Here is a 25,965-nt window from a genome sequence, read left to right as displayed (position 1 = left end):
GGGCCTAATACCTTAAAGAAGTGTTTAATAAATGCAGTGCTCTATCCATTATTCCACAGACCTTTATTGTTACTTTAGCTAAGTGGAATTAGTTTAAAGAGAAAAATGAGCTCTTTTCCAAACTTGAAGTAATTAGAAATGAAAAGCCTTTGAAGATCTTGGAAAATGATCATCAAAAAGGAGATTCGTTCTTTAAGGGAAATAGTTGCCACCTTATTTGCCAAAAGTTTGTGGAGATTTTCATTATCCTGGGTCCATGAACCCACTTTGCCACAATAGCACCAATCACATATTAATTGATATTCTTTCTAATAAATAAACTTATTGTTTGAAGCCTCATTATGTGTGATGTTTTTGTAGAATGTTGACTATGCTGCTATGATTAATAAACTACAAGTGAATTTTGAGTATTTGATATGTCTATTATCTTGGTGGAAGAATGTCTCTCTCTCTCTCTCTCTCTCTCTCTCTCTCTTTTTTTTTTTTTTTTTTTTTTCCAAAAGTGGATCTTTATTCTGAAAAATATCAGGAACTTGTGCTGACATTTGCTTTTTTAAAATTTTATTTACTCTCTCCATGTTGTATTAATGGCTCCTTCATCTAAGCCTGCATTTTATTTTCAGAATTTTGCATATATCACTGACCTTTCTAAGCTGCTTATTCTGATCTAACTAAACTAGACCAATGTGTGGTCTAGTATTTCTGTAGAGATACACACCGTATCTGGAAGCAGCTGGATGGGTGCAGTAGAGTGCTGGGCCTAGAATCAGAAAGATTCCAAATTTGGACACTTACAAGTTGCATCATTCTGACAAGTGACTCGCCTTATTTATGTCTGATTTAATTTCCTTAACTAAAATGGGGATCACAATAGCACCTACCTCTCAAAAGTTGTTAGGAGGATCAAATAAGATAAAAATTTGTAAAGGGTTTTATTAGTACAGAGACTGGCACATAGCAGGCATTTAAATGTTTGTTCCATTCCCCATCCAAATGAGAATCATTTAAAGGAATTGAGGTTGAGTAGAAAAGAGAAGACTTAAGAGCTCTTTTCATGTGTGAAGGACTGATTTTTGGAAGGAGGGTTTGGACTTGTCCTCCTCATAAGCACAATAAGAAGCACTTGGTGTATATTTAAGGGGCAACTTAAGAGTTTTGCAGCAACTAAAAGGTCATAAGTTCAGTTGATCTGCCTTGAAAATGGAAACGTTATCAGGTGTGAACTCTGGAATTTTATAGTCTACAATTCTATAAAATGCAATTTTTACCTTATTTACATGGAATTTAAAAAAAATTATCATTAACTATATTTATTTTCCTGGTAAATTACAAAGTCTTTTCTATATATAGCTATCCAGGTTCATCAAAGAAATGAATAGTTTATTTTCATTTTATAAGTATACACAGTTTACTTTAAAGTTCCTTTAAATGGCATCTCTTTAGGTGGATTTTTGGAGGGGAGGTGTTTTAATGTTTTTTTTTTTTTTTTTTTTTTTAAACCATCTCTTATAATGTTTAAAATCAGTAATCTGAGAAATATTTTAACAATAGCAAGGAGGTACCAGGCTACTTGTTTTATCTCTGCATTTTTTTTTTTTTTTTTTAAAGCTAATGGTTTTACTGAAAATAGAAGGGGAAAAAAAGCTCATGCTAACCCCTATTTCTTTGTTAATTCCTACTTTGAATGGAAAGTTAAAAGGACGTACTGTAGGGAAAGACCTTATTTTTCTTGGATGCCCAAGTATCATCTTTTGCATAGGTAAAAATTGTTTTGCTCTTTTTCATAATTGAATTTATTGATATTTTTTACAGCCTTGTAAAATACTCTTGCTTTTCCTCCTTGTGTTTTCCATAGATGCCCCTCCTCCAACCTGGGAACAGCTAGAAAATGGGTTGGTTGCTGTGCGCACAGTGGTGCATGGACTGGTTGATTATATTCAGAATCACAGCAAGAAAGGAACAGACCAGCAGCAGGTAATATAGAAGTATTAATATAAAGTAAAGCCACTAAAGGCTCAGACATAAAAAAGAAAAGTTGGGTAATACTTTGCAAAATTGAATCAGCAATACTTTTGAAAGAGTATCAAGGAGATGCTGGCAAAAAATTAAATTTCAATTTTTTCATAATTATCCTTGTAAACTGGGTTTGTGTGGCCATCTAGAAAAATTGAAGTAAAGATTTAACCTTGTAGTAAAGGTCTGTCATATAGAATAAAGATAAGGAGTTTGACACCTAAAATTTGAGCTTTATTTCATTCTCCTTAAGAAGGAAAGAGAATCTTAAAGTTTTCTTCACTTACGGAGTAGAATCTCAAAACATGGTAATAAACTTCTCTGGCGTTTTGCAGATTGGTGATTTGATGAAGTGTGCCATTTGATAAAAATTTCATTGTTTTAATTGATGTCCAAGGCTTTAAAGTGTCTATTAAATAAAGCATGATATGGTTAAGGGAAGGTCATCATAATCATTAAATAAGTATTTTTTTTAAGATTCTACATTGTTCTGGATGGCATTAATTTTATAAACTAATTTAAAAGACATGATTATAATCCTAAACTATAATGGTTTCACTGCCATTAAAAAAAAAAAACCTCAGAGGAAAATAGTGGATTACTAAGATTGAGGTCATGCATTGAAAATGTATTGTGTTTTGATACTAAAGTATGTGGAAAGTATTACATTACTATGTTCTTTATTCTGAAACTTCAAGACAAATGCTTCTTAAAACCCTTTAAATTATGTACAGTAATTGTAAAATCATCTATTTAAATATTTCACTGATTGACTTATTTATTTTTGCTTCTTAGCCTCCTCAGCACAGCAAGTATAAAACTTACATGTGCCGAGACATGAAACAGAGAGGAGGGTGCCCCCGCGGGGCCAGCTGCACATTTGCACACTCACAGGATGAATTGGAAAAGTAGGTGTCCATCTTGTGGGAATTACTTTAGATCTTAGTCTATGCCTGTTAACACAATGTAGAGTTTCATTGAAAACCTTGCTTGCCTTTGAAACTCAGTAAGTTAACAGAAGTTACTATAATAAACTATACCAAGGCAATTTTTAAATGTTGATATAATAACTTAAAAGAATTTGGCCAAAAATGAAGAGCAGCAAAATAGCAACCAAATTGGTGGAGGATGTTGTTAGGGAGAGCTGAGAAAGCAGCATTTTTATATTTATATATCTCTTGAAGGAGTGACAATATTTTGCAAGACTGTTGTGTTACATCTGAAAAGTGAGGACTTTACTCCCTTATAGTAAGCTAAATGAAAGAATAGACTTTCTTCTTTCAGCTATTCACAAATAGAAACCATTTAGGATAATTACATGTTATTTATGATTTCTAAATTTAAATGTGTACCAAAAGAATCACTATTTTAGAACAAACTTCCCTTTATAGTTGAAAAAGGATTCTGTAGTATGGGAGTTAAATTTTTAACTACAATAAAGTTTAGACTTTATTATCTCATGTCTACTTTGGCTTTTCTGGCTAGCTGTAAGAAAAAGAAATTTCCTTCTTTTCCCCCTTTGCTTATTTCTCATTTCATATGTCTCCGTAAATTACTCAGTTGTAATTCCTTCTTTAAGTACATAGGTATCATAATTCCTATTACAATAACAGTTAAATTTTGCCACTTCCAAGTGGTTGAACTTGTCCATTAAATTGGTTGGTAGTATTTTATGTGTCTTTATGATAGTTTTCCTCTGAGAATTTAATAAAAGTGGCTTTTTTGCAATCATTGAATATAATAGAGCAAAAGATTTCAGAATCTAGGTTTTCTTTTTTTTCTTCTGTTCCTCTAACGAACTCTATAGGAGGTTCAAAAAATGCTTTGTCATTAAGCATTGATTTGAGTGATTCAGTGGACTACTTATGATAAAAGAGTAGTAGAATACAGTGAATATACACATATTCAAAATGCTTTTGACTTTAATCAAAATGTTCCTAATGAATGTTTCATTCAATCAACAAATGTTTAATTTGTTGAATAAATAAATATGCAAGGCAGAATGAGGTATATACAATTTTTTTTTGTTTATTTTCCTACATGCACATTCTTGTAGATAATTGTAGATTTTCTGTTACAATGCTTTACTGTAATTTCAAAAAGGGGAATCTGATCAGGTAATTACTTTAAAAAATCTGATTGCTAGAAAGTTTATATGATAAGAATGTGATGTTTTCCCTATTATGCTTGTGAGAAACTGTTACTTTTAGTTGGTGGCTTAATTTTTTTTTTTATTTTAATTTTTTTATTGTTTTGGTGTGTGATTCTGTTTTTCTGAAGATTTCGTAAAATGAACAAACGTCTGGTTCCCAGAAGACCCCTGAGTGCCTCCTTAGGCCAGCTCAATGAGGTGGGCCTACCTTCAGCAGCTATCCTTTCAGAAGAAGGGACAGTGGACCTGCCCAGCAGAAAACCTACTGCCTTGCCAAATGGAATTGTGTCAGCAGGGAATGCAGTGACCCAGCTGATCCCCCGAGGGACGGACTCCAGCTATGATTCTGGCCTGAAGCCAGGGAAAATTGACCACCTGAGCAGCAGTGCTCCTGGATCCCCTCCTGACCTGTATGAGCTTCCTGACTATTGATTGGGGTTTCCTCTGTATAAACATGATTAAGGAGCATTAGACATTTTCTGATCTCAACTTCTTTAGTTCCCATTTTTTCTTGTGGCTGCATTTCTGTAAGCTAATGATTAAAAAAGAAAGCAGCATAGGAGAAATAAACCACTTTATTTTTTATTAGAGGGATAATAGAAATTATTAAAAGCTACTTCTAGAATGTGCAAAATTAATTTGTTATACATAGCATGTTGATTTGAAGGGAACTTCAGACAACTTAAATGTTCGTTAAGACATTTTTCCTTTTGCTTTTAGACTGGAACCTGGACCTAAGAATATTTCTGCCTTACCTGTGACTCCCCACCCTGTACCCCCCAGGGGACCGACAGACCTGCCTTCTATGCCAGTTACCAAACCTCTTCCCATGGTACCACGAGGTTCCCAGCTATACTCAGCACAGCAAGCAGATGTATTTTATCAGGATCCTCGAGGGGCTGCTCCTCCTTTTGAGCCAGCTCCATATCCACCAGGTAATAACACCCCCTTCATTTGTATAACCCATCTTCTCTTAGAGTAGTAGTTAAGTAGTACTTTGTTCATTATTGCTGCATTTTTCATGAGATAGGTAGATGACATTAACAATTAATAACAAACAAGGATGCAGTGAGCTATGTTAAGTTCTTCCCGTTACAAAGCTGGAAATAAAACCTAAGGCAGTCTTTTAAGCAGTATTGTGCTGTTATCTATTATCTAGAATGTTCATGTAGTCATAGAAATGACAAGTCACAATAAAAGGGAAATGAAAGTCTACTCAGTAGGTAACAGGAGGTTTGCTAGGTTGTTATATCTTGAACACAGTCTTTTAGCCTAAATATATATATATATATATGTATATATATGTGTGTGTGTGTGTATATATATATATATATATATGTGTGTGTGTGTGTGTGTGTGTGTGTGTGTATATATATAATATATATATATATAATATATATATATATACATATATATACATATATATATATATATATAATATGCTCAAGCATATATGAGTCAATATATACTCATTGGGAATTATTGGAAATCTTGCTTGCCTTTGAAACTCAGGAATTTAGCAGAAATTACTATAATAAACGATACCCTGTTGAGTCAAACAAGTATTCTAAGTTCACATGGTCAGTGCAATTCAGGGATCATAGAATCATCAGTGTAGATCAGACAGACCCAGAGGTCATCTTAGGAGACTTTTAGTTGTTTAAGGCTATACAGAGAAGCAGAAATCATCCATTTAAGGCAATCAAGAAAGTTATTTTTGAGACATTGATAAGAGAGCAAAAAATGGGCTTTATAAAGATTCGATAGTCGCCATCTAGAATGCATGGCCCCTTGGCACCTCCTGCATTAACTGTAGCCTACAGGGTCTCCCCAGATTTTCAGGAGCTGATGTATAGCAGGAGAGTTCCAGGTTGGCTAGGAGTTTGGGGAGAGGGGTACATTCTCATTTAACTCTTAGAGTGGGGGTTGAAGTATTTCACAAAAAGGTTATTACTTCATTTGTTCTAGTTTCAGCCCCTGAATACAGGAAGGAGGAGCTGTGCCATTTGACAGCTTTGTTCCCTGGTCCAGATCCCAATCCTGTTCCTTACTAGTTTTGTAATACTGGGCAGGTCAGTTGGCTTCTCTGGGACCATTTCTTTATTTACAAAAATTAGGGGTTGGATTTACATGATTTTTGAAGTCAGTTCCATCTCTAGCTCTGGGATACTATGATTTCAGAATGAAGGAATAACAAGAGCAAAAGTATGATTGGAGGAAATTGTAGGTCATTTTTTAGAGAGTTGTTTTAGCTCTAAGTATAGGATATATTTAGGATGATTAAGAAGTTATGGTTAAAAAGTGCAGTTGTAACTTTATTGAGGAACAACAATTGGTCGGCTGAGGAGTTTGAGCTTAATTCATCCAGTCAAGTGAGAACCCCTTAAAGGTATTTCAGCGAGGAAGAACATATTCAAAGTTCTTTTAGAAATAATGATTTATAAGCTAAATTAAAGGGAAACACTGGTATTGCATAGGATTAGAAGAAACAATGAACAGCCATCCAGTCCTTCCTGATCTGAACAATATTCCTCTCTACAACCAATGGCTGCTAAGTCAGCTAGTCTTGGCTCAAATGTTCTCTGAAGCAGAACCCACTGTTTTCCAGCATAGTCTCATTAACTCTTGGATAGCTCTTAACTATGGGGAAGCTTCTTCTCCTGCTTGTCCCTGTCTTTGTGGGAGTACTTAAACGTGAACATTTAGGGCTTGTGCCTCTTTGAATCTAGTCATTCATCACTGTTGCTTTATAGGCTGCCATAGCACCTGTTGATTTATATTGATTCTACAATCCACTGAAACCCTTAAATCTTTTTCTTTCTTTCTTTCTTTCTTTTTTTTTTTAATATGAATTATCTTTCATTTATCCTTATTAAGCAAGTCTTTTTTTTCTTAATAGCTTTTTATTAACAGAATATATGCATGGGTAATTTTTCAACTTTGTCCCTTGCACTCACTTCTGTTCCAACTTTTCTCTTCTCTCCCTCCACCCCCTTCCGTAGATGGCAGGCAGTCTCATACATGTTAAACATGTTAAAGTATATCTTAAATGCAATATATATGTACACATACCATCCTCTTGTTGCACAAGAAAAATTGGATTCAGAAAGGTAAAAATAACCTGGGAAGAAAAACAAAAATGCAAGTAGTCCACTTTCATTTTCCAGTGTTCCTTCTCTGGGTGTAGCTGATTCTGTCCATCATTGATCAATTGGAAATGAATTGGATCTTCTTCTCATTGTCAAAGATATCCACTTCCATCAGAATATATGTCCTCATATAATATTGTTGTTGAAATGTGTGATGATCTCCTGGTTCTGCTCATTTCACTTAGCATTAGTTCGTGTAAGTCTCTCCAAGCCTCTCTGTATTCATTCCATTGGTCATTTGTTACAGAACAATAATATTCCATAACATTCATATACCACAATTTACCCAACTATTCTCCAATTGATGGGAATCCATTCATTTTCTAGTTTCTAGCCACTACAAAAAGGGCTGCCACAAACATTTTGGCACATACAGGTCTCTTTTCCCTTTTAAGCAAGTCATTTTAAAAATTTTAAATAGTATTTTATTTTTCCAAATGTATGCAAAGATCATTTTCAACATTTACCTTTGCAGAACCTCGTGTTCCAAATTTTTCTCCGTCTCCCCATGCATATTAGTTATAAAATATTGTACATATGCTCTAGTGGTGTGTTATTTCAATTACATATACAAAATATAAAATTAAAATAATAGAATAAATATGAAATAAGCAGTACCTTTAAATGAATTTATATTTTGTTACGTTATAAACCTTTTTGCCTAGACTAAAATTTGGGGTAGAAGTAGGAGAGGGATGAACATTTGATATTATGTTCTTGGGGAGGAACACCTCACCTGGCCCGGACACGGAAAGGATTGATAGATTGATAGCTCTTTCTCGATTCTGTATATATGTCTGGTATAGCCCACCCTGAAGCAGCTTAGGGGAAAGAGCAGTGGTAAATGGGAGAATGCTCAAAAGCTTTGCTGTTGCTTTTAAGGTCATAATTTTCTTCCCTCATCTTAATGGATTGGTCTTATTGTCAGTTTGTTTTTATAATGCAAAGAGTAAATTAATAATCATGATTGGTTAAATAGGTAAAAATTTCTGACAAGTATTGGTTTTGGTTCTTGTTTTTTCTTTATAGGGATGTACTATACTCCAACCCCACAATGTGTCTCCCGCTTTGTCCGGCCTCCACCATCTGCTCCTGAACCTGGCCCTCCATACTTGGATCATTACCCACCCTATCTCCAGGATCGTGTAGTAAACTCCCAGTATGGGACTCAACCACAACAGTACCCACCCATGTACCCACCACATTATGATGGCCGTCGTGTGTACCCTACTCAGTCTTATCCACGAGAGGAGATTTTCCAAGAAAGCCCAGTACCCATTGAGATTCCACCTGCAACTGTTTCACCTTATGTACCAGAGTCCAGAGAGAGATACCAGCAAATAGAGGGTTATTATCCAGTGGGTCCACATCCAAGTCAGATAAGACCTCCGTATATCAGAGTATGCCTATTTTTTAAAATTGCTATTTTCATGAATTGGTCTGTTAAAATGGTTCTCTAACCTTTTGAATAGGTACCTAGCACTGCCACTTGTCTACCTCATCTAGCTTTTGAAATATATGCAAAGGCTCTATTTCTAGATTGTTTTTCTTTTCATACTTTAATAATTCAATTAATTTGCTATTAAAGATGAAGCCATTTTTTCTTTTTCTTTCTTTGTCTTTTTTGGCTACATACTATTTTCAACTTGTAAAAAAAAATTTCAACCTAATTGATGAAGGGTGATGTTACCTGGTTTTCAGTAAGAAATCTCTCCTGCTACTCTTGAGAGTTTGGACAGATTTTTTGGTTGGCTTTAAATTTTGGACATCAAATGTCTTTAGATTATATATTTGGAGCTGGAAAGGAAGAATCATTTGAAACATATGTTATAAAGTGAATGTGCCAACCATATTAACTATTTAAATATACATTAGATTATTCAGTGAGTTTTTAACATCATTTCTAAATGTTTCATTTCATTTTTAGGAGCCTTACAGCAGACTACCACCACCTCTCCAGGCTCACCCTAGTCTAGATGAGCTACATCGGAGACGGAAGGAAATCATGGCTCAGCTAGAAGAAAGAAAAGTCATCTCCCCACCTCCTTTTGCACCCTCACCAACATTGCCCCATTCATTCCATCCAGAGGAAGTAAGCAAGCATTGTGATCTTGAATCTTAAATGTCTGTCTTTTAAAAGCAAATTGACTGTTCATTTATCAGTTTTTCAGTTGCATTCAAAAATGGATGATATTTTGATTTTTGTGTTAAAATTAAATAAGATTATTCAGATAAATTACCAGTAATGAATAAGATGAAGTTGAGAGTTGGCCCTACTCAGACAAGAAAAATAACTATATCTAGCTCTCTGTTTGGATTAATGAGGAATGACTTAACTAGTTTTCCAAATATGTAGATTAAACAAATTAGTAAAGTTAAAATAGTTTATACTTTCTTCTCTAAATCTAAAAACGATAATAGTGTTTTTCTCCCCTCAATAACAGCAGCAATGGAAAGCATGCTGGAATACTGCTATATTCTACAAAATTCATTTTTTAAATGAAGACTGATGTTCTGTTCTTGATTTCCTCCTGGAATGGTGGCAGCTAGGTGGCGCAGTGGATAGAGCACCAGACCTGAATTCAGGAGTTCAAATCTGGTCTCAGACATTTAACACTTCCTAGCTGTGTGACCCTGGGCAAGTCACTTAATCCCAGCCTCAGAAAAAAAAAAAAAAATTTCCTCCTGGAAGTGCGTTGTTGAGGGAGGAACACTCCATCTTGGGGCTCTGCTGCTTGGGAATCAACTCTCCTACCTACTGATTATGAGATTGACATGTTCAGTTCAGCAATTATAATTGCAATTCAAGAATCTATTAGTCATTTAGAAGTCAGCGTCATCCTTGTAACAAATTTTAAAAATAAATTAGCACTTGTGTGCAAGGAGGGATAGAGCCCAACTCCAATATCCCTCAGTCTTTGGAAATTTTAAAGCAAAAAGAGGAAAGGACCTCAGTATGATGGTGAGGTGCATCAGAATTGGTTCGTTCTTTGATGATGTGAGAAGGAAATAAAAGGAAGATGAGACACAGGAGGAGCAGTGTAATCCAGGGGCAGCAGAAGCCATCTACTATGTACACACTGCTACATGCGGGATCCTCAGAGAAAAGCTGAGAGAGGGAGGCAGCAACATCTCTTGGAGCTTTCAATGGCAATTGGAAATATCCAGGGCTCATTAGATTGCAGTGTACTGACAGATAAACAGAAATACTTTTCATTAATGAAAACCCTCTCCTTTACATCATTTAGCAGTTACTATATACCTTGGCACTAAAAACTTGTTGTTGTTTTGTTGTGTTTTTTTTTTTTTTTTAATAGTTGAGAAGGTTTAGTGTCTTAGTTTCTATCCTCTTTCTGCCCAGAAATAAATTTTCCAACTCAAACTTTGCTTTAGTGACCTGGCTCTAGGCACATACACAGAGGTCTTACCCAGAGTTGCCCTACAGACATTTTGTTGATATTCATTCCCTATAAATCTTAACATCAATGACCAAGCCATCATTTATGGTGTTAAGAGTACATTGAAAGATAAAATTAAAAGAGGAACAATTTTATTTACTATAGCTCCATCATTTTATAGATGAAGACATTGAGACCCAAAAGAATAACTTATCTGAATAATTTGTCCCAAGTAAGACAAGGAGCTACAGGCAGAATTGGACTAGAACCCAGGGCTTTTTTCACTACCACACAGCTCTTTGGGTGATTTATCTTGACTTTACCTAAGAAAAAAGGTCTAGAAGGAAACAAAATCTCTCACCTCAACTTTGCATATCCTTCACTTGTCATATTTTACTTCTAATTACACTATTTGCTAAACAGCTTTCTTCAAGGTCATTGATACTCCCTTTATTCTGTTCTGTGGTCTGTTCTCAGTCCTTGCCCTTGTTGACTTCCACTGAACTGACCTCTCCTTCCTGCCACTTTCTTCCTCCTGGGAGTTCTGTCTCCTGGTTAAGTCAGAAAACAGTTCTTCCATGCCTCTGTACCAAGACCTCTCCATCTAGTGGAGGAAACAGTATGTTAGAGTATGTTTGGGAGCATCAGCCTCAGGAACAAGAGACATCAGATGGAAGCAAGGAAAGGAAAGGTGGGGGTGAAAGACTTCTGAGATGGGATCTGGAGGGAGAAGAGGGAAGGCTTTGCCTTCCATGCTTTAAATACCCCAAACAGATTCTATCCCTAGGACTCTTGACTCTGTGCACTCTCTCTTGGTGACCTTGTCAGTTTTGTCCTAGTTCTGATTTTGTACAATTGACTGGCATTTCTGTGTAGCCCATCTTCATCTCTTCTCTGAGTTCCATTCCCTGATAGACAGTTCCACCTGGAGGTCCCAGATATTTCATATTCAACATGTTCAAAATGGAATTCACTGTTTTTTCCCCCCTTTGATTGTAATTTCCACCCCCGCTCTCACTTCCTTGAGAACATGATCATTGTTCCAATTGGAATCATCTCTGACTCTACTCTTGTCTTCCCTCTTTCTGATCATCTCTCTGACAGGTTTCTTCCTTTCTCTCTCACTTGGTTATCTTCTACTTCATACCCTTGTTGTCACTTTATACTGTCCCCTTTCCAATTCATTTTCTTTAACCTTTCTAGATTGGTTGCAAAATGAACATGCATTTTTAAAGGTTTTCTATGTGCCAAGCATTGTGGTAAGACTTGAGGATACAAAAACCAAGAAACTGTCATTTTTATTCTGATAAATATATATAACTACATACATAGTTTTCATGTTGTCTCTCCCATTTGACTGAGTTTCTTGATGGGGAAAACTGTTTTTTTCTTTTCTTTATCTCTCTAGTGCATAGCACAGGCATTTACTTGTTCTTGACTGGCTGATCTCACATTCTGTTTTGAATAATTTGATTTGTAAGAGGTCAGTCAAATGGTACTGGTTTGTTGCTCAGTTTATCACATTTTGGGGTTTTATCTAAATTTAGGCAGATAAATAAGGTAGTATTTTATTAACTTATGGAATTTACATCAATTTTTCGTGCTTTGAACATGATTCTTGGGCTTGGTTTTCTTTTTGATGAGAATGATGGCATTAAAATCCTTTTTACCCCCATTGACAGCAAAACCAGTCATGAACTCCTCCTCATAGTTATGCTAATTGTGTATTGACTTGAATTTCAAATATTTATAATCTGTAGGGATGATTTTACAATTTTATTACTTGAGCCAACAAATAAAACCCTCAGTGTTTTGCTTCTAACAAAATATTATTTGGAAATGTTCTTGTTTCATCTTTGTCCTGTCCATTTACAGTATTTGGATGATGACCTGAAAGTTGCTGGGAAATACAAAGGGAATGATTACAGCCAATATTCCCCTTGGTCATGTGACACCATCGGCTCCTACATTGGGACCAAAGATGCAAAACCCAAAGATGCTGTTGTCCCTGGTGGTGTGGACATGACGGTAGGTACAACCCTGTCCTTTCAGGAGGCTCTGGATGAATTTTTAAAAGTAATTCAAAATGGACCTAACTTTAGAATTGGCCACCTAGAACCTTGGTTTCCTCACTTTGTTTCTGCTCTCCTGCTGTACGATGTCAATCTCTGCCTCAGCCACAGCTCACTATGATGTCTTTGATCAAAAGCCATATTTATTGTCTTCACCAAATTATACTCTTTTAATTTTAAAAATAGTTTTTAAGTACAAATTGTATTACTGCTATAATTAATAAGCCAGGAAAAGTGGTAATCCATTAGTTGACTGTCAGTGTTTAGAACAATTTCTGCCTGAAGTCTGGATACTAATTTTTGTTCTGCTATGAAGGGTTGCTTTGTGAAAAGAGAAATTAGGTTTATTTTTCATTTATTTTTATATTTGAAGAAAGAAACTAGGACCAATTGGGGATAACTTTTTACAATTTGAGCAGGCTCCAAAATGGAATAGTTAACAATATTAAGATAAAGAGTTACCTGTTATTTGAGGTATTGAAGAAGCTATACATCTCCTTATTTGGCATGTGGTAGTAGAATGTATCTTATCAGATGGACAGTGGTTATATCACTCAAATAGAATTTTAATCCCAACAGATCTTATTGACCTAAAAAATCACAAATTAATATTACCTGTATTGGATCATTTATTTTGTTAAATATTTCCCAATTACATTTTAACATCTCTGAGGATATAGGATTGGACTGGTAAGTTCTTTTCCAACTTTGTGTTTTGTTTTTTTCAATACTAGCATATGATCAAAAGTGGATAGTAGAGAATTAGTCTACTGAGTTTGTACGTTATGACAAGTGAAGGAGCTGGTTTTTGGAAAGATACTGTCATTAAGTCTACAATCATTTATGTAGGTTCTGTGTTAATTCCTAATGAGATAGAGAGGGAAAAGAAGGCAATAATAATAGAATTATGTTGATGGAAATATGTCTCCCTCTTATCTTTAAGCTGACCAAACATTTTCCACCCTACTCTATCCTTGAAGCTCTTCTAGGCAAGAAATGCATTATTCAGGGTTTAGCTCATGGATTTTTAATCATTAAAATTTCCCGTGGCATGTCTTAGAAAACATCCTAGGCTATGGACTGCAAGCAGAGATTGTTAGCCTTTTTTGTGTCATAGATACCTTCTCGGAATGTTTTTAAATGCACAAAGTATAAAACGTAGGATTACAAACAAAACCAGCTATTTTGAAATATAATTAATCAAAATATAAGACAAGCAAACTTATGGACCACACACTTAAAAAAAAATTTGACTAAAGGATCCAGAAGGACCTTTCTAGCTCTACCATTCAGTAATTCTGTGTTGAATCAGAACGCTTCAGAATGCTCATACTCTCATCTTTTTAAATTTTATCATCGTATTTTTTAGTCTTTAGAGGTAAGAAACATGGTAGAAAAAAATTAAGATGGGACTGAGCTTTTTCTTTTTCACTTGTGTCTACCAGAATGTGGATAGTAAAAGTGTGAGAGACCAGAGGCTGGAGCTTCAACGTAGGGTAGCAGAAACCAGTGATGATGACCTCATCCCATTTGGTGATCGACCCACAGTATCTCGGTTTGGCGCCATATCTCGAACTTCCAAAACCATGTATCAGAGTTCTGGCCCAATGCAGGCTCTGGCAGCTCAGGGGGCTTCCACTAAATCAATCAGCATTTCTGGTGAGTGTTTCTAAATTTGCCAAGAGTGAGATGAAATAATTTTGGTTTTTTCATTTAGTACTGAAGTATTCTTAGCCTGTCAATGTTTAATGTATCAGAGTTTTAGAAAAGTGTTACAATATTTTTGAGGCTGTCTAGGAATCTAATAACTTCTAGTTTAAGGAAAACAAGCCCGTGTGAATTGGATATTCCCTAAATCCCTCTTTCTCTTAAAGATTACAGTCCATATGGAGCTCATGGTGGCTGGGGAGGTTCTCCGTATTCCCCTCACCAAACTATGCCTTCTCAGGGACACTTCACTGAAAGGTATGTCTGTCTGTCTGTCTTTGTGGAGGGAGTGGATGAGGCGTGGATTGTTTTTCCTTTTCTCTGTGATGATTATTTTTACTATGTTTTCCTTTTTAAATTTTGAGTTTCAAATTCTCTCCCTCCTCCATCCATTGAGAAGGCAAACAATAAAACAGTTATATATATATATATATATACATATATATATATATATATATATATATATATATATATATATACATATATATATATATATATATATATACATATATATATGTATATATATATATATATATGTATATATATGCAATCATGCAAAATGTATTTCCATATTAATCATTTTTAGAAACATAAAATAGGACAAAAACCATACTTCACTATACGCTCCAGAGTATATCAATTATCTCTGGAGATGGATAGCATTTTTTCTTAGTGAATCATTTGGAATTACCTCAGATCCTTTTACTGATCACAGTAGTCAATTCTTTCACAATTGATCATCATTATAATATTACTGTTCCTCAGCACAATAAGTTCCTGGTGCTTCTCACTTTGCATCAGTTCATACAGGTTTTACCATGTTTTTTTCTGAAATCATCTCCATTGTCATTTCTTATAACACAATGAACTGTTGTCCATCACAATCATATACGACTGCTTGTTCAACCATTCCCCAGTTGATGAACATCCCCTCGATTTCTCATTCTTTGCTTTCACAAAAAGAACTACTATAAATATGTTTATGCCTGAGTCCTTTTTCTTTGCTCTTTTTGGGATGCAGACCTAGGTATTGCTGGGTCAAAGTTTGCTATGAATTCTTAAGAGTTGGGTTTTTCTCTTGCCATTCAATTATTCTGGCTACAGTAGTTGCTCTTCAGTCTCTTATATTGCTTTTCCATCAAAGGGAGAGATTGTCCATGTCAGAAGTGGCCAGCCATGGGAAGCCCTTACCCTCCGCTGAGAGAGAACAGCTGAGACTGGAGCTGCAGCAGCTGAACCACCAGATTAACCAGCACACCCAGCTTCGAGGACTTGAGGTACCAGACTAGGCATGGGTTTGCTTTTTGGGGGTTGAGTTTGAAGTAGTTTCAAGAGATGGAGAAAAACTTGATATACTACAGAGACTAATTTTTATGTGCCATATTTTAGTGATAAAATTTTCAGTTTAAATTTGGGCAGGGTTGTTTAGCATTTCTTTTTTTAAATAATAATAGCAAAGATAGTTTTCAACATTCACCTTTGCAAGATCTTGTGTTCCAACATTTTCTCCCTCCCTCCACTTCTCCCCCCTTTCCTAGACAGCAATATAGGTTAAATGTGTGCAGTGCTTCTAACATTTCCACATTTATCATGCTATACAAGGGAGAAAGTAAGAAGGGAGGAGGAGAAAAGCAAATGAGCAACAACAACAAAGGTGAAAATACTATGCTGTGATTCATATTCAGTCCCCCTAGTCCTCTCTCAGTGCAGATGGCTCTCTCCATTAAAAGACTATTGGAATTGGCCCCAATCATCTCACTGCTGAAAAGGGACAAGTCCATCAGAGTTCATCATCACATAATCTTATTGTCTACAGTGAACTCCTGGTTCTACTCAGTTCACCCAGTGTCAGTTCACATAAGTCTCTCCAGGCCTCTCTAAAATCATCCTGCTGGTTGTTTCTTAACAGAATAATAAAATTCCATCTCTAGAAGATTAATTATTAAGCAGTAGGAGCTCTATGTGCCTGTTATCAATCTTTCAGAATTATAGTAATTATAAACAAATCATCTTAGCTTAATTTTATTCATTAATGTCATTCACCAACATTTAAGTGTCTATTGTGTGTAAAGTACTCTTTTTAAGTGTTGATTTGAATTTTTTTTTTAACTTAGCACCATTTGTAATTAATTCCATAAATGTTTTTTTAAAAATGGAAACTGAAAAAGTACCTGTGCTCATATTAATCTTCTTTGAATATTCCATATTTTAGCTAAAAGGACCTGCTTTTCATTTCCTGAACTCGGTACTCCACCTGCCCCTCTGCTTTACCCAATATGTATTCCTTATGGACTTGAGAGCCCAATTCCTCCCTTAATTGTGTGTTCTCTCTCTTTAGATTATATTTATTTATCTATATAAATGTAAGCTCCTTGGAAAGTAGGGACTTTTCTTTTTATACCCAGACTTAGTATAATGCCTTTCCCATAGTAGATACTTAATAAATTGTTGAATTAGATTTTTTAAAGAAATTGAAATTTAAGAAATATCCACTTCCACATTTAGGGAGGGTGTGTGTGTGTATAAAAGATTTTGGAGGAAAATAATTTTCAAAAGACAACTTAATTTATTTTATAATTTTGATTGCAAGTTTGTGGGAATTTTGAATATCAAATGTAACTATTGATGACATTCTTATGGTAGCATAAATGAAGATTAATTAAATCTTACTGTGTTAATTTTTTATCATCCTTTAGAATAATTGCATCTTTTTAAGAAAATCATTAGAACATTAAATGTGAATACTAAAATGTTATTTTCCTTCAGAAAAAATGGTTGTAGGTTGTGAGTGAGTTGGAATTGGTAAATCTTTATTAGTATGTGCTACTTCAGCTAAAAAAGAAAAAAACAACCAATCAATTCAAACATTGATGACCTAAGTCTTTTTTTCTTAATAAGTACTGAGTAAGTTTTGGGGAAAGGAAAACAAAAAATTCAGTGCCTCCATACTTTAATATTTCATACAGTGCTTTTTAATGCCATCATTTTTGTTGGAAAAATATTTAGGTGGTTATTCTCATAAAGCAGTAATCTCCCTTATTTCCTGTTCACTTTTTGTGCATGGCATGAGTACTGAGTTGTATGTATGCTTGACTTTGTGCATTTAGGCTGTTAGTAACAGGCTGCTGTTGCAGAGGGAAACCAACACTCTGGCAGGCCAACCTCCTCCCCAGCCTCCACCACCACCCCCCAAGTGGCCCGGAATGGTGTCAAGTGAGCAGTTGAGTTTGGAGCTACACCAGGTGGAGAGGGAAATTGGGAAGAGAACTCGAGAGCTTAGCCTGGTGAGTGAGTTGAATAAATTTGTAATCTTAATTGATTTGTTTTCTTGAGCTTTTCATGTTAGTAGAATTTACTTTTATATGTGAAAATTTTATGAGTAAAATTAGCCATTTTGCCTTGAAGACTATTGCCATTTATTACCCATATGGTCTCAGGATTTAAATTGGTTCACTGGGAATGGGTAAGAACTGGACATGGAATGTGGTTAATATAACTTTCTAAACTAAATAAGGGGGCAGCTAGGTGGTGCAGTGGATAGAGCACCAGCCTTGAATTCAGGAGGACCCGAGTTCAAATCTGGTCTCAGATACTTAACACTTCCTAGCTGTGTGACCCTGGGTGAGTCACTTAACCCCAGCCTCAAAAAAAAAACAAAAATAAATAAACTAAATAAGAATAATATCTGGAATATCTACCGTTCTGTATTATCTATTCTATTACTTCTATATTAGCTTAGATAATTGAGAGTGTATTTCTTCTTCTTTAAAAGGAGAACCAATCTTCTCTGGACATGAAAAACAAATTGGGTTCCAGTAAGCAAGCAGAAAATGGACAGGCAGAACCACAAAACAAGGTTCCAACTGAGGACCTTGCATTGACATTCAGGTAAAGAAATGAGTATTCCTCTGCTCTTCTATGTAGTACCTAGAGGAAGATTAAGAGCTATTTTAAGAGCTATTTTAAGATCTTGTCAGCTTGAATTTTAATGATTTTCCTGATTTTAAAATGAACTATGTTAATTAAGGAACTCCTACTATGTGTGTTGTCAAGTTTACCCAGCTATTCACAATGTTAGTTTTTAAATGCCATAATTTTGAACATCTCTGTATTTGAAAATAAGCTTTAGCACTTCATGTCATCAGATAATATGGGGAGTTTCTTTAGTTGGTAGAAGAAATATTTTCATCATAGACTATGATTATAACATCTTTTTTTTTTTTTTTTTTTTTTTAGAATTGTTTTTTCCACAGTATATATGCATGTATTCATTTTTCCAAATTATCCCCCCCCCTCCACCTCCCTCCCCCCATGACAGGCAATCCCATACATTTTACATGTGTTACAATATAACCTAGATACAATTATATGTGTGTAAATACCATTTTCTTGTTGCACATTAATTATTAGCTTCCGAAGGTATAAGTAACCTGGGTAGATAGACAGTAGTGCTAACAATTTACATTCACTTCCCAGTGTTCCTTCTCTGGGTGTAGTTGTTTCTGTCCATCATTGATCAACTGGAAGTGGGTTGGATCTTCTTTATGTTGAAGATTTCCACTTCCATCAGAATACCTCTTCATACAGCACTGAAGTGTACAGCAATCTTCTGGTTCTATTCATTTCACTCAGCAATGTGATATAACATCTTAAAACAAATGAATAATGACTGTCAAAAATGCAATTTCACAACATTTAAGTGTAGGTTTTTTCTTTCTTTCTTTCTTTCTTTCTTTCTTTCTTTCTTTCTTTCTTTCTTTCTTTCTTTCTTTCTTTCTTTCTTTCTTTCTTTCTTCTTTCTTTCTTTCTTTCTTTCTTTCTTCTTTCTTTCTTTCTTTCTTTCTTTCCTTTCTTCATTCCTTCCTTCTTCCTTCCTTCCTTCCTTCCTTCCTTCCTTCCTTCCTTCCTTCCTTCCTTCCTTCCTTCCTTCCTTCCTTCCTTCCTTCCTTCCTTCCTTCCTTCCTTCCTTCCTTCCTTCCTTCCTTCCTTCCTTCCTTCCTTCCTTCCTTCCTTCCTTCCTTCCTTCCTTCCTTCCTTCCTTCCTTCCTTCCTTCCTTCCTTCCTTCCTTCCTTCCTTCCTTCCTCCCTCCCTCCCTCCCTCCCTCCCTCCCTCCCTCCCTCCCTCCCTCCCTCCCTCCCTCTCTCCCTCCCTCCCTCCCTCCCTTCCTTCCTTCCTTCCTTCCTTTTTTTCAGTGGAGGGGAAAAAGCTTCATGCATGTCACCTCTTGATAACTTTGTTCTTTAGTAGTTAAATAACCATTTTTCTCATTCTCTCCTCATTTTGTTACATTATCCATTCCATCCTTCTGATCTTAGCAGTGAGGTGCCGAATGGATCATCCTTATCACAAGAGAACATCAGCCTCCTGTCAAACAAGACCTCCTCTCTGACCCTGGCTGAGGATCCTGAGGGAGGAGGAGATAACAATGACTCTCCGAGGACGGGAGTCACACCCAGCTCTGCTCCCTAAAAAGAGAGAAGAGCCCCTTTCTTCCCATGTTCATTTTGTGGAGGAGAGAAGGGCAGGAGTGGTGTTCATAACTTCTAGATCTTCTGCTCCAAGGGTGACGAGAGAAACCTAGGAACAGCAGCAGGCTCGAAGATGATGTGCACAAACACCACTACTGAAAACAAAACCTGCACATAGTTCACATTAATGCGTTTTTTAATTAAAAAAATGAAAATAAGCAGTATCTGCAAGCAATTCAGATTAAATTTGTTTTTGTTCTGTGAATGAACTTTATTTTAATAACTTTGGACGCCTTGGATCCAGGGCTTTAAAAAAAAAAAAAGAAGAAGAAGATATTATATATATACTCTGTTTGATTAATTGTATGATCTTAATGAAGTAGGTTTTTCTTTTTATTTTGGTATTATTACATACCCAGTGTATACTTCTTACCCACATCCTTCTCTAACTTGCCCCTCTGTCTTCCCTTTCCTCCCCCTTTATCTTCCACTCCAGCTACTTCCCCCAAACAAAAATGCACCTGGATTTCTTGTGTGAATTTTTAAGGTGCTTCAGAAATTTAAAAAAAAAAAATCAGTTTCTGACTGTAATGTCAGAAAATGTGCAGTAAACTTATTTTTTTTTTTTTTTACAAAACAAATGTTTGTTTTGATGGTGGTTAGTAATACCTTTTTTTTTTTTTTTTTTTTTTTAAATCTGTATTTCAAGCCATTTATATAAGCAAGTCTTAGGCTTTTTTTTTTTTTTTTTTTTTTTAACCCTTGGAAGGGATCTATTATTAACAAATTGAATAGCTCCATCATTGTTAATCACCAATACCAACTTACTCCATAATATAATTAGAATACTGATTTATCATCTGAAACACTAAGACAGGTTATAATAAAAGCCATTTATAGTTTAGAACTGAAAGCACAGAATATGCTTTTTCAGTTCTTGTTGTGAAAGTTGAAACAGCAGCTAAATTTTTGAAGAAGTTCTTGGCTTTTAAACTCCAGTGGAAATCATAGTGTATTCAGGAGCCACACATCTTATGTGATAGAATGTATAACTTCCAATCTTAACTGAAATAATTCAGTACCTACTTCCCTTTTAGGTATCTTATGTCCTGAGAATATAGTACTACCTAAGACATTGAAATCTCTTTTATTTTCAAGGACTAAAGAAAACAAACTGGCATTTGATGACATTCTGAATGGTTAAGCATCTGTTTTCCCTAACTCCCCAAGAACAGTTATCAGAAATAGGTAGTTAATACTTGAAAATCAGGGTTAGTGGACTCTTCACTGACCACAATTTTTTTCATTGTGCTTTACAAAGCCATTGGAAGGAATGAAGAATTTTTCTTGCCAAAATTTAATTGTTGCTGCACATATTCTGATATTTTATGTCTACCCTGAGCCGAAAGCCTCTAAATCTGATGTTTGGTGGGGATAAATTGATGGAAGTCACCTTTTCTTCCTGCCTATTGCCCTTTCTTGGCCTGATTTGTTTCCTTTTCTGTATTAGACTACTAAATCAGAAAGCACTGGTTATGTAATAAGTTACTGCATTGCTTTGGTTGGGTAAAAGCAAGAGTTAATATTTTTCTTGTTTATTTTATTTTTCTTAACCCTTAACTCCTGCTAAGGTCATAGCAACCTTGGGCTAAGCTTTTTGTCCATCATACTGTTAATTAAGGGGGGGGTGGGAGGGGAAGGTGATACAGTCCTGCCATTGCCTACCAGTAGGAGAGTCCAAACAGAACACTCTTTTGAGTAGCAATTATTTAATTTGCCCAGTCAAGGCACCGCATTTATATACTATTTCACATTGAATTTGATTATGCCCTACAGACCTGGCTGGTCAAGGATTTGATATACACATATTGGCTTGGGATTCGAGCTTTCTTTTTTATTTAAATAAAAATTTATATATATATTATATATATACACATATACATAGTTATATCTGTATATATATTAAGTATGTTTTAAGGATTTTTTCGCATGAGCGCAGCTGTTGCGATCAAATGTCCGATTGGGAGGTAGAAGCACTGAACTTGAACAAAAACTAGACCTTTTTTCCAGTTAATAGCCACATTTTTCTTTTTTTTGCTCACTTGAAAATTCTGATTTTCTGACCTTTTGAACTTTGACTTCAGAGTAGTTAAGCCCCTAAGTGATTCTTCTTTTAATACCTTTTTTTCCATACATCCAAAAGGCAATGTGTAGATCTTTCATCAGAGAATGATTTGGACAAATCCCTTTTTTCATTTGGATATGTTAGATAATTCTTTCATTTGAGAGGCAAGATGATTAATTTTATAAGTTATGGTGCATTCCTATGGTAGAAGTAGCTCTGTAGAAGTTTTAGGGACCTTGATTGTGTAGCAGCATAGAACAAAGTCAAAGATCCATATGGAGGTTTCTTTGAAGGGGAAAAAATAGTGAGATCTACTGCTAATGCAGCCCTCACTAGCTTATTTTTATCTTTTTTCCTTCGAGACATTCTTTAAAATTTTAAGACAAATTTTTTAACAATACAAAAGCTTTTTTCCAACTAGATTGAATTTACCCTATACATCTATGTGGGTAAACCAAAAAATTTGTTTGAACTTTGTAGCCACCTTGTTTTTATTTTTAAATATGTAATTTTGAAAAAATAATCTCTGAGTTATTGCATGTATTTACTGCTTCTGATTCCCTATTTTCATATTTCAGAGAAAACTTTAGATAGCTAGATGATCATTAAAATGATGCTCATAACTTGTTTACTCCAAATCTATCTACTTTTTTCTCTGTGTACAGCAGCAAAACAGTATCTAAAATATTGTATATGGTGGTTCTATTGTCCTCCTACCCCCAGCCCCCCATTGTATTCATGCTGCATTTTGTACAGTGTCCTTGTTGCAAGTAACTTGGCCAGGTGAATGTCCTCTTTGGACATAATTTACTTGGTTCTCAAACTAGTTTTTGTTAATATCTGCAAAAGGCATTGATTTTTTTCGCCATTACTTACTTGGATTAGTTTTAAATTTCTGGTTGTCGTTTCCATATTTCCTTGGAGAAAGTTTGCAAGTGAAACCAGTCAGGTTAGAAATAGAGTTTACAAACTTTACACTTTTTTAGAAAATTTAAATTCTTCTGAATACTACTTTATAATATCTTCCTGTGATTAAGCTTCCTGGGAAGTTGACAAACTCTGTAAATACAATTATACCTCCACTGTAAGAACTGTTGATTGACACCATAGTTCCTTAGAAAAATGATTTTTTTTTTTCTGAATTATTATTTCTTTGAGCTATTAAAAGCAATTCATTTCCTTTTTCTGTTTATGCAGTCAGGTTAATGGGAAGTTGGCTTACTCATGTACCAGGAAAGTAAAATTTATGGCATGAAACCTAAAACATGGCTTTTTTGCCCAACAGTTTTAGAAAAAGCTAGAGAGGCGTAATTATAGGTAAGCGGTTTAAGGGCAAGATTTTAAAAGCATTGCACTAGGATGATTCTCTTTTTTAGCTAACAGAATAAGGGTTTAGTTGGGATAGGGGATGTTAAACTAAAAATGTTCCTTCAGAATTTTTCACAGTTTTCTGGAAGATGGTTTTTAGATCTGATTGCCCTTCTTAAATATTCAATTTACTTTAATATTTTTAGAGTCAATCCATCACTTATGAACAGTCAGTCTGTAGATTTCCTTCCTTATGTGCCTTTAAAGAAAGTGAAATGATGAAATGTCTGAGTTCATTCCTTGTGACCTTCCTGGTTAAAGGGAGAGCTTGTCCAAAGCCCACACTTAGAGAAATGTTTGAGAGAGATACAACCCTGCCTCTGAGGCCAGCCCCAGATGAGAAGCTGGAGAATAGAGAAGCAGAGATATTTGACCGGATATTGTGGGAGTGATTTTTCTTCCTCACTTTATCTATCCTCTATTCCTTACTTGGTATTTTTCCACACTTCCTTATTTTATTTATTTTCCAGAAGAAAGGAATTGTATATGATTCTCACTTGCCACTTTATTATTTATTTAAAGCCCATCACATTACAGAATAGGAATTCTAAAAACATCTCAAATTTTGCAGCACTGTGCTTAATAATAACCCCCAAAATAATTCCTTAGCTACCTGGTTTCTTTTTGTCAATTTTCCATTCTGCTTATACCCTTGGCTCACCCACCACCCTCCCCAATCGTGCAACAGTGACAGCTTGCTGCCTCAAAACAGAGCATTCAAATGAATTCGCTTAGCCAATAACTTCTGTGAAGTTGCCTTTTCTAATGGTGTTATTACTCAGTGATGCACAAATGTGGTATTGCCCTACTGGTAGGCAAACAAAGGTCTGATTAAGAATGGTAGCCTGCTATTTTCTTTAAAGGAGAGCCAAAGACTTGTGCTTTACTCTGTTTTGGTTTGGGGGAATTAGCCTTTTCTGATTGTGAAACCATTTAGATTGTTTATGAGTTCATAATACTGTGTAGACAGATATGTCTAAAGTTAACTGCTAAAGCCTTATAAAGTGTAAAGATAGTGAAAAGTCATTTCTTTAAACTGATTAGTCTCTTAGCTTTTACAATAGTGTGTTTTAAGAAACTCATTATTGCTTTCATATACCTGTCATACATTTCTTTGTACTCACTCAGCCTCTTTTAACTTTGTATATAAAGGGAAAAGAGGCTAATATCATTGTAATCAAGTCATGGGACTCGACAAATTAATTATTGAACAAATCACTGATTAGAAATGGTGTTAAGAGACATCCAGCCTAGTAAGCAAGGTATATTTGTGTTGCATTTGGGAGAGTTTTTTTATAAGAACAAGTGGAGTTGTTAATATGCACATAGGTCCTTTTTACCAAAGAGGATACAGTTAACGTTACTGATCCCCTACTAGTGAAGGAAGGATCATGTAGTTTTTGAAAATATATTCTAAGGAACTTAAGACTATTTGTCATCTCTCCTCATTTTTTTCCTTTTTTTTTTTTTTTTTTAAGGGAACCCACATAGAAAATTTTTTAAGGCTCCACTGAAATTTTTTGTTGTTGAAAGTGAGAGCACTGCATCAGTAATTTGAACATTCCCCACCTCAAGTCCTCCAACCTCTTTATGTTTTACAGACAATAATTGCCCTGATTGTCCTGTCTGTCCAAGATTTTTGTAGTGAGCTGTTGTCTCAGACTGTTTTTCCCATTGAAAGAAGAATCCAAGTGGCAGCAGTGTATGTGGCCCACTTTTCCTCTTCCCCCAAACTTATATCCTTAATCCACAAGGGTTTATTGGTGCAGAACTGTCAGACTGAAGAACAATGTAAGCAGAATACCAGGGGTATAAAATGTTGCCTCTTATTATAGCATTACTTTGCTATGATATCCATCCTTAATTTGCCTTCATTCATTTATTCCTTCCTGCTCCTCTGACATTACCTAAATTAAATTTCAGTATGATCATTTTTGTGTCCCCATATAATCTTGTATTTAAAAATAGAGCAGCTTTTATTTTATTTTATTTTTAATTCCAACTTTGGTTGAGTACATTCTGCTGGAAAGACTTTTAAGTTTGTATTTTTTAGATGTATTGGATTTAACAAAGTATTCTTAAATCAGCTTTTTAGTTACTTCAAAAATATTTTTAATGGGAAATTTGCATTTTTCTGTAAAGGAATAACTAAGTTTGAATATTTCATCTTTTAGATGTTATGTGATCACTCAAAAGCAAAGAATTGTGTCTATTGGATCATTAGGATCCATAGTTGGCTGTCACTAGTAATGAATGCTAAATGCTACACTTAGACTGTTATGTTCTTGTTTTGGTGATAAAGAATAAGGAAAATATCACTTAAAATACCAGGAGTAAGAACTATTTTCCCATTAAGAGGACTTTTGTGTACTATACTGAGCAAAGTGAGTAACAGCCCTTTGAAATTCTGTTTTGAAAAGAGACAAGGGATATGTATATGTGATATGTATATATTATTAAACTAAATTTTTCTTGAACAATTATTTGAATTTTAGCCCATTATTATCTGCCC

The 25,965-nt window shown here is 35.1% G+C and overlaps 1 protein-coding gene across 3 annotated transcripts in view; it reads left to right on the top strand.

The window, feature by feature from the left end:
- Nucleotides 1–20,195, top strand: part of RC3H1 (ring finger and CCCH-type domains 1) — a 61,652-nt gene extending 41,457 nt beyond the window's left edge. For 2 of the 3 annotated variants that reach the window (XM_074308393.1, XM_074308395.1), the window contains 13 exons: nucleotides 1,856–1,974; nucleotides 2,809–2,921; nucleotides 4,294–4,575; nucleotides 4,886–5,100; nucleotides 8,344–8,714; nucleotides 9,242–9,406; nucleotides 12,588–12,740; nucleotides 14,230–14,443; nucleotides 14,659–14,749; nucleotides 15,636–15,768; nucleotides 17,599–17,775; nucleotides 18,264–18,379; nucleotides 19,808–20,195. In XM_074308393.1, coding sequence (XP_074164494.1) covers nucleotides 1,856–1,974; nucleotides 2,809–2,921; nucleotides 4,294–4,575; nucleotides 4,886–5,100; nucleotides 8,344–8,714; nucleotides 9,242–9,406; nucleotides 12,588–12,740; nucleotides 14,230–14,443; nucleotides 14,659–14,749; nucleotides 15,636–15,768; nucleotides 17,599–17,775; nucleotides 18,264–18,379; nucleotides 19,808–19,961 — 2,303 coding nt within the window. In that variant the 3' untranslated portion in view covers nucleotides 19,962–20,195. The remainder of the gene's footprint in view (nucleotides 1–1,855; nucleotides 1,975–2,808; nucleotides 2,922–4,293; nucleotides 4,576–4,885; nucleotides 5,101–8,343; nucleotides 8,715–9,241; nucleotides 9,407–12,587; nucleotides 12,741–14,229; nucleotides 14,444–14,658; nucleotides 14,750–15,635; nucleotides 15,769–17,598; nucleotides 17,776–18,263; nucleotides 18,380–19,807) is intronic. The other variant, XM_074308394.1, reaches the window with a different exon arrangement.
- The last annotated feature ends 5,770 nt before the right edge of the window (nucleotides 20,196–25,965 follow it).

This window comes from Sminthopsis crassicaudata, chromosome 4, assembly GCF_048593235.1.
Source record: "Sminthopsis crassicaudata isolate SCR6 chromosome 4, ASM4859323v1, whole genome shotgun sequence".
In the NCBI taxonomy this organism is placed as follows: domain Eukaryota; kingdom Metazoa; phylum Chordata; class Mammalia; order Dasyuromorphia; family Dasyuridae; genus Sminthopsis; species Sminthopsis crassicaudata.
The sequence above is the reverse complement of the archived record's forward strand: the minus strand, read 5'-3'. Positions and strand labels throughout refer to the sequence as shown.